We start from the raw sequence: 9,008 nt of genomic DNA, 5'->3' as shown, positions 1-9,008 counted from the left end.
CTCATAGCCAGCTAAAATATTAGTTAAATGCAAAATTAGCCTAAAAACTAAAAAAGAACAATGATGTAAGTCGAAATAGCTAGCATGTAGCCTAAAAAAAATTGCCTAACTCCAAAATAGCCTAAAAATTGAAAAAAACCTGTTAGCTAAAACAGCTAGCATGTAGCTGAAATATTTGCTAAACTCCAAAATAGCCTAAAAAATCTTAGTAAATGCCAAAATAATCAAAAAAGCTAGCAGAATGCCAATTTTTAAAACTTTAAAACAGTAACTTTTTAACATAACTATGAATATTAAAAAGGAATATTATTCCAGAATAAATTAACTTAAACATTAAATAACCTTTAGTATTTTACTCTCCATAAAAATATATTTAGTGAAGATAACATCGGATGATTAATAACGATAAAATAAAATGATCTGGAGGGCCGGATAGAATTACCTGGAGCGCCGGATCCGGCCCCCGGGCCTCGACTTTGACACAAGTATAAGGTTGGTTGAGCCAGCTGGCGGATTGGTGGATGTTGGAAGACAGTTGGCTACTGCAGTCACATTGAACAAGAACTCCTTAGTTGCCCCCAGTAGACTAATGTAAGCATCATGGACCACCCTGAATGCGTGTGCGATTGATGAGTGTAAAAGTTTAGTGCCCAAACAAACAGAAGACTACCTGACAGGTGCAGCCTGTCGTCTGTACAGACTTGCAGTTTGGTTTGCGTCGTGGTTTCACACTCGGCTGTTTTGGCATAGAATAGATGTCAACAATTTGGCTCAGAGTCCAATCACACGACAGAGCGATCACCACAGCCAACCGTCAGTGTCCTGTGTGGTCAGTTTGAATAGGACTGTAATTATAATTCCTGCCAGGCGGTGGTTAGGAGGGTTTGGGGGGGTGAGGATTCCACTGTCTCAAACACTGGACGGGGGGGATGATAAACGGAGCTGTGAAAACACAGCAGCGGTCCGCACTACAGCCCTTGTTTGAACGACAAATTGGGGACAAATCCAGCAGATAAACTCCATGAACCCTCTTTGAGGCCGTCCATCCAAACACCACTACATATTCACACCAATGGACCTTTTCTCTGACCCTTTCTAGACACCTCAACACTGAAGGCATTAACTTTGATTCTGCTTTGGTGTGTGCATAAACATCTTCATGTCCGGCAGCGAGCCGTGTTCGGTTGATTTCAGAGAATCCCAGGTCGCCTTTAAACACATTTTTTATCTTTTCACCGAGTCAGGTCTCTTGGAAGAACTTTTCAATAGTGTTTGACTTCATCCTCATTCCCGAGTTGCTGTTTTCTTGTTTATTTACTCACCTGTCGCCATCTTCCACCCCTCCCCCATCCTCATCTGTTACAATCTCATCTGGTGCCTATGTTTTTGTACTGGCACAGCAGCAGGTTTTTGAAAGTCTTCTTGAAGGTGGCATTGCACAGTGCATAACAAGCCGGGTTGATGGTGGAGTTGACGTAGCACAGCCAGTAGCCGATCGCCCACACCGTGTCGGGGACGCAGGACTGACAGAAGGTGGAGATCAGCACCATGACGTTGTACGGTGTCCATGTGATGATGAAAGCCAGCAAGATGGCAAAGATGGTCTTGGTCACCTACAGAGACGGAGGAAAGAGGAGAGGAGTGGGTTTACTTTTCAAAAATTACTCAGGAAATGATTCACAGAGAAAAAGCCTATTTATGTGAATAGTAAATCAATGGAAGAATGAATCAATGACTCAAAACCAATATTCTTCCAATCTGGTTCTAGAACTAGATCAAAGGTTTGCTGGCTTTTCAAATCCTAACCATTAGTTTTCTGGACATCCAGGAAAAAATGTGTAACAGTCATGGACACCATTAGATGAGTGAAAGACAAACATGAAAACACAATATCAACAATCTTTGAGCCTTTATCTCTGGAGATGTTGCCGGGGACACCAAAACGACTATTCAAACCACAGCAACTCTTTGGCTATTTACACAAAAATATCTGATTGGTGCAGTTTCAGAACCTGCTGGATATCCCTCACTTGAATAAATTCTTGAAAAGGTACAGTAAATTAAGCTAACATTTTAGCAACATGCTAACATTTTTTTTGTGCAAATTTGGCATCTATTGAGGTTTTTTTAGGCTAATTTGGAGTTTGGGTATTTTTTTTGCAACATGCTAGCTTTTTTGAATAGTTCGGCATTTCATGAGGCTTATTGGCCACAATAAACCAAGAAAATATTTTAACAAAATGTTTTGTGCTAATTTGACAATCTGAAAGCCAAAAACCGTCTGTTTTTGACTAATCTACCTCTACTGAGGTTTTTTTTATTCTACTACTGAGCTAAGCTAATATTTTAACAATATGCTAGCTTTTTGACTATTTTGGCATTAACTGAGGATATTTAGGAGTTAAGCTAATGTTTTAGCAATATGCTAAGGTTTTTTGTAAATTTGGCATCTGTTGAGAGTTTTTACGGCTAATTTGGAGTTTGGCTATTTTTTTAGCAACATGCTAGCTTTTTTTTCAAAATAATTTGCTTTTTACAGAGTTTTATTGGACTAATTTCGGTAGACCAAAAAATATTTTAGCCAAATATTAGCTTTTTGTGGAAATTTGACAATCTGAAAGAAAAAAAATGGCCAATGTTTTCGGTTAATCTACCTCTGCTGAGGGTTTTTTTATTCTAATACTGAGCTAAGCTAATATTTTAGCAATATGCTAGCTTTTTGACTAATTTGGCATTAACTGAGGATATTTAGGAGTTAAGCTAATGTTCTAGCATCATGCTAAGGTTTTTTGTAAATGTGGTATCTATTGAGGTTTTTAGGCTAATTTGGAGTTTGGCTAATTCTTTTAGCAACATTTTAAGATTTATTTTTTGTTGCTAGCTTTTTGTGCTAATTTGACAATCTGAAAGCCAAAAAACGACTAATCTACCTCTACTGAAGTTTTCTTAGGCTAAATTTGAGCTTAGCTAACATTTTAACAGTATGCTAGCTTTTTTTCCCCAACTAGATGGCTTTTTACAGAGTTTTATTGGACTAATTTTGGTAGACCACAAAATATTTTAGCAAATGTTAGCTTTCTGTGCTAATTTGACAATCTGAAAAGAAAAAAACAGCTAATGTTTTCGGCTAATCAACCTTATAGGCTAATACTGAGCTAAGCTAATATTTCCGCAATATGCTAGCTTTTTTGACTATTTTGGCATTAACTTGGGCTATTTAGGTCGTTTAAGAGTTAAGCTAATGTTTTAGCAACATGTTAATGATTTTCACAAATTGAGCTTTTAAGGCTAATTTGGAGTTTAGCTAATGTCTTTAGCTACGTGCTAGCATTTTTTGACTGATTCTGCATTTACTGAGGATTTCTGGCCTAATCTGGAGTAAAGCAAATATTTAAGCAACATGTTAGCTTTTTGGGCTAATTTGACAACTAGTGAGGTTTTTAAATTCAAATCCTTAAACAAATTTTGCAGCTAAAGTTCACGTTATTCAAGTTATAAACCGAGTTGGTCTCATGTTAATCATTAAAAATGTTTGATGGATTCTGTAAACACACCTTCAAGTGAAAGGAATGGATTTCCAACAGACTCCCTCCCGATTGGTGAGAGTGGTTGTCATAGAGACTACGACCAATCACCGCCTATTGAGATTGTGTGGCTCCAACATGGAGCATATTACCAAAAAATGGAAGTAAGCCGTTTTCTATTGATGATGTAATGCTCACACAGTCCAGTTTTCATTCATATTCAATTATAGGATATTCAATTCACAATAATGACCAGTAATCAAGATCTTGAGTTTGTAAGATGAATGAAACTACAGTTTGACCGACAGCTGTCACTCAAACCCATGAAGTTATGAGGTGTGAGACTGTCTCCGTGTCACAGCGAGCAGCTCAGAGAATCCATTTGTAAACATACAAGTGGAGGTAAATGATTTAATTGCTTTCACACTTGGTGGGCAGCTCTGAACTTCCCTTCTGACTCGTGTGCAAACAACAAACGCATCCCAGCAGAACTCCCTGGAGACAGATGGCTGGTGGAGCTGTGCAGGGACCTCATAGAGCTCAACTAGTGGTAGACCAGAACAACAGAGCAGCTAAAGCAGGACGCGCTTGCAGTCGCACCCTGACATAACGTTAGGGGGACATGTTGTTGGTTCATGAATCTGAAGTGTGATTCTCCTCAACGCATCTGTTGTTTTTCTTCACCTCCTCCCACAGATGCTCCTTTATAAACACAGTGTGTAAAGAGAATAACAATGTTTCTCTGAGCGGGCGACACTATTCTGTCTGGAGCTGAAACTTTCCCAGACGATCTAAGGCACCTGAAGTGGGCGGAGTCCTGAGTGACACTGATCAATGTCTATCACTATCTATCCTTCCATCTAAACCTTCTTATTCCTGTTCAGGGTCACAAGGTTGCTGGAGCCTATTCATCAACTGATGAGCAAATGAAGAATCACGGCTAGATGGTCCAATAAAAACGACTATTGAAGAAACGGTTTCCACCGATAGAGTGACAGTCGGACGATATATTCTTAAGAGTCTTGAGGTCGAAGATATCGACTAAAATCATATTGACGACAGCTCAAACTCTTTCAGCGCCTCCTTGCTGTAGGTTTGGTGACACCAGTTACTGCAGTCAAGTCAGTTCAAGAAATCTTTCTATCCGGCATAAAACGGTCCACAACAGAAACAAACCCGTTTGTACTGTGGTTCCAACACTTTAGTACCAATCTTTGGTTGGTTTAAAAATAAAACCGACTTTGACTGAAGTGAGTTTTTAAAAACTTAAATAAAATGAGGGCATGACCTTTTGACTGACGAAAAGCAGTGAGTTCTCTATTGATGTTGGTGTTCCAAAAACTAACAACTTCATACAGGCTTTTGAAGACATCATTTCCAGTTGGAAATCTGTCTTCAACAGAGCTAGATACAAATCCACAGGAGTGTGTCCGACTCTTAGAAGCCTAAAATCTCCACTCCCACATGCGTCGTCGGGCCTTTAGAAAAATTTAACCGGCAACACGAGAAAAACTTCAACAACGATGATTGATTGGTTTCAAATGGAAGACCTGAAAAGTTTAATCTCAAAGACTTGAGATGTCCATCCATCTTCTTGACCGCTTCGTCCCTTTCGGGGTCGCGGGGGTGCCGGAGCCTATCCCAGCTACTGAAGGGCGAAGGCGGGGTACACCCTGGACAGGTCTCCAGTCTGTCGCAGGGCCTCAATCACACACACATTCACTCTCACATTCACACCTAGGGCAATTTAGAGTCACCAATGAACCTATGAAGCATGTTTTTGGACGGTGGGAGGAAGCCGGAGTCCCCGGTGAAAACCCACGCATGCACGGGGAGAACATGCAAACTCCACACAGAAAGGTCCCAGCCGGGAGTCGAACCGGGGCCTTCTCGCTGTGAGGCAAGAGCGCTAACCACTGCGCCACCGTGCAGCCGACTTGAGATGTGGCACTCAAAAATTATCTTTATTTCTTTCATTTTGAATTTTAGCCCTAAAGGAAATCATGGTCTAAAAATCATTGGAAATGTAGAAACCACGACATCTCAAAACTGTGTTCCTATAAGGTGTTTATAGGTAGTTCAATGACAATTTGATTATTATCCTGATATTGACTAGAACTCTGTAAAATGGAAACACATTCTCTCTCCCAACACTCCATGTTCAGACGTATGGTTCGGGCCCCTCCACGTCACTTTTTGACATTTTGGGAGTCCCAACTCGTCAAGTTGCTTATTGTGCTGGATGTTCTCATTAAATCAGGGGTCCCCAACCTCTGGGACTTGAACCGGTACCGGTCCGAGGGCCACTTGGTACTGGGTCATAGATAGGGAAGAAATGCTTACGCGAATCAGGGGTCCCCAAACTTTGGGCCCTTTAACGATTCCGGTCCAGTATACACCTTGTCTTTTCTAACCCAGTACTGTTCTGTGTCTGTTACAGTGTCCAGTACCACGTTCAGTACCGCGTCCAGAAGGCTGATGACCCGTGAATGTGTAAACAATGGAAGACTTGACTTGAACTTAATTCCAAAGACTTTCCGAGGACTTGCCAAACACGACTTGTGAGGACTTCAGGCTTCTTGTGAATGACTTAATTAATATAATATACATAATTGTATCAAAAGTGTCTCTTTCAGAGTCTGCTGTAATCCTGGACCCTAAAGGAGAGCTCCACTTCAGCCAGAGGTGGTACCGAGTAATGGTTTTAGAATAAATCTACAGCCTTTTGTGCCCAAGCTCAAGTTAAACTGAGATTCAAATCAGCTGGGAGTCACAATTCCTCCACTTAATAGTCCATTAAATAGTGCAATAAATCAAAAGCACGTACAAGCCTATTAAATCTACATTTATGAGGCTTTTATTTTGTGCAGAAATGTAGCTCCTGATTAGACGATGAGTCCTCTCGGGCTATTCTACATCTGAAACCACACGGACATAAAAATAGAAGGTCAGGAAAACGTCTGAACCGTCTCTCACCTTCCACTACTCGACAGACAGACGGAGGTGGTCAGCGGCTCGCCGCCACCTCGGGGAACTGGAACCTCACACATTCAGAGCAGTCCAGGGATCTTTTTAAGTCTGCAGTTATGCAAACGTCAACCTTAAAACGGTTCGCTGCATTGATTCTTTTTGTAGGTTCTAGGACAATACTACAATATCATCTGTAATATTGAACAAATACATAAATATGTGGGTGCATTTACAGCATACTTCATTGTTTTTGTGCGTTAACGCCTCATTTCATATCCGTCTCCCTCTAGGCTGACATGGTTCCATCCAGAGGGAGACCATGCAGAACACGTACCGAACTCTCAACAGGTGATCGCGGTCCGCTGATTACACACGCACCGAACGCCATCCCGGTCGGAGCCTCAGCTCCACCCGAGCACACCGCTCCTCGCCGCCTACGGCTTTGTGTTTTCAGAAATCAACCGAAGTCGGCCGCGTGCAGGACGCCCACGTGAGCCGACTGGATTTACATCAATTTACAATTACGGGACAATTAGATTCAGACTATTAAGGTTTATTAGTGATTTGTCTCTCCTGTGGAGGTGAGGAGGCTCTCACTCATTGAATAAAAAAATAATTCCACATCTACCGAAGGCTTCTGGTCACGAAAAACAATCAAATCTGTGGTCTTAATTGAGAAAATCAAATAAAGCGTTCAGTGTCTTAATTAAACATTAAGATGTTTTTCATTTTCTCAGCGGAAAAAAAAAAAAAAATCAAAGTTTAAACATTACTCACAGGTCAAAACAAGACTAAAATAAACACGAGAAAGCATCTTTTGCATAGCAAAGACGAGCTGTTTTCTCTGCACTGCAGTGTGAAAAGAGCGCATCAATCTGTGGCGAGAGGGACAGCTGGAAGGATATTGTATTGGACCAACGTTCTCCGGGGATCTGAGCCTACACGGGTCACAGAGGTCATTAAAGTACCGGCAGCTCCCTCCGAGTATTTTTCTCCAGCAGAAAATGACGGCTAGAACAAGAATAAAACATCTACATAGAAATGGTGTCAAACCTGCCCTGAAACGCGGGTCCACCGGGGGTTTGGAGCGAGCCTGGTCCTTCAGGACCTCTGCCCTGCTTGTGCTACACATTTCCAAACCCCAGCAGGTCTGAGTCGAACGGCTGGGACTCACGTTCCAGGTCCCTGCAGAGCTGGAACCAGGCGAGTCATTCATCAGCTCGGTATTTGAAGCAACACGAAGCAGGAGGGGCGAGAATCCTTAAGGACCGGTGACTCACAAACACTGTTCTAGAGAATCTGACTGAGCAAGAGTTTCTGTACTCATCTAGAAACCAGAAACCTAGCTAGATCCACCAAAGATTAGACAAAGTGCCAAGATATATATTATTAAAGAAATGCTTGAATTAGCTAAGTGAGCTAACATGATGCAAATAAAATGACTAAATGCCAAAATAGTAGGAAAAAGTGTAAGAATATCTAAATTAGCCAAAACAGCTAATGAAGGTAAAATAACCTCTGTAGATACCAAATTAGCCAATAGAACTAACATAACTGTTAAATGATAAATTTTGTTTTTCAAATAGCTAAAACATGTATAAATTAGCTAGAACAGCTAGCTTGTTGCTAAAATATCAGCTTAGCTTCAAATAAGCTTAAAAAACCAATAGTATGTGCAAAACTATTAAAATTAGTTAGCATAGCGTTTACATAATAGTTAAACAACAAATTCACAGAATAAAGTGAAAAAAAGTATAAATTAGCTAGAACAGCTAGCTTGTTGCTAAAATATTAGCTTAGCTCAAAATGAGCTTAGAAGCCCCGGTATGAGAAAAATTATTAAAATGAGCTAGCACAATGCAAACATAATGGCTAAATGAAAAATTAGCTAAATAAAGTGGAAAAAATTATAAAAATTAGCTAAAAAAAACTAGCTTGTAGCTTAAATATTAGCTTAACTCCAAATTAGCTTATAAAATCTCAGTAGATGTGAAATTATCCAAATGAGCTAGCATAATGCTAACATGATGGTTACATGACAAATTAGCTAAATAAGGTGGAAAAATGTATATTTCAGCTCAAACGACTAGTTTATTGCTAAAATATTAGCTTAACTCCAAATTAGCTTAAAAAACATGTTAGAAACCAAAGGATTCAAATGAGATAGCACAAAGAAAAGTTAATGGTTAAATGAAAAATTAGCTAAACAAGGTGGGAAAAAAGCATAAATTAGCTAAAACAGCTAGATAATTGCTAAACTAATAGCTTAACTCCAAATTAGAAAAAAAAAAAAAAAAAGATAGCATTATGCTAAAGCAACAACTGAATGGCAAACCAATGCTAAAGACTTGATGTCGTGCAATTCCTGTCAGGCATAAAGCACAACTTTTAATTTCTCGTCTGTGATCGGTTTTTAAACGGTTTATAATTTCGCGTTTTCAAAAGGACGCTAACCATACACCACAAACAGATCTGGAATCCCTGATTGGTCAAAGTTTGAGTGGTTCAACTTTC

At 40.0% G+C, this 9,008-nt stretch overlaps 1 protein-coding gene across 1 annotated transcript in view; it reads right to left on the bottom strand.

Annotated features, from left to right (window-relative positions):
- Window positions 1–477: 477 nt before the first annotated feature.
- chrm4a (cholinergic receptor, muscarinic 4a) overlaps window positions 478–9,008 on the bottom strand; it is a 66,869-nt gene continuing 58,338 nt past the window's right edge. The window contains exon 7 of the mRNA XM_024265260.2: window positions 478–1,613. Coding sequence (XP_024121028.1) covers window positions 1,368–1,613 — 246 coding nt within the window. The 3' untranslated portion in view covers window positions 478–1,367. The remainder of the gene's footprint in view (window positions 1,614–9,008) is intronic.

This window comes from Oryzias melastigma, linkage group LG2 (genome assembly GCF_002922805.2).
Source record: "Oryzias melastigma strain HK-1 linkage group LG2, ASM292280v2, whole genome shotgun sequence".
Classification (NCBI taxonomy): Eukaryota; Metazoa; Chordata; class Actinopteri; order Beloniformes; family Adrianichthyidae; genus Oryzias; species Oryzias melastigma.
The sequence above is the reverse complement of the archived record's forward strand: the minus strand, read 5'-3'. Positions and strand labels throughout refer to the sequence as shown.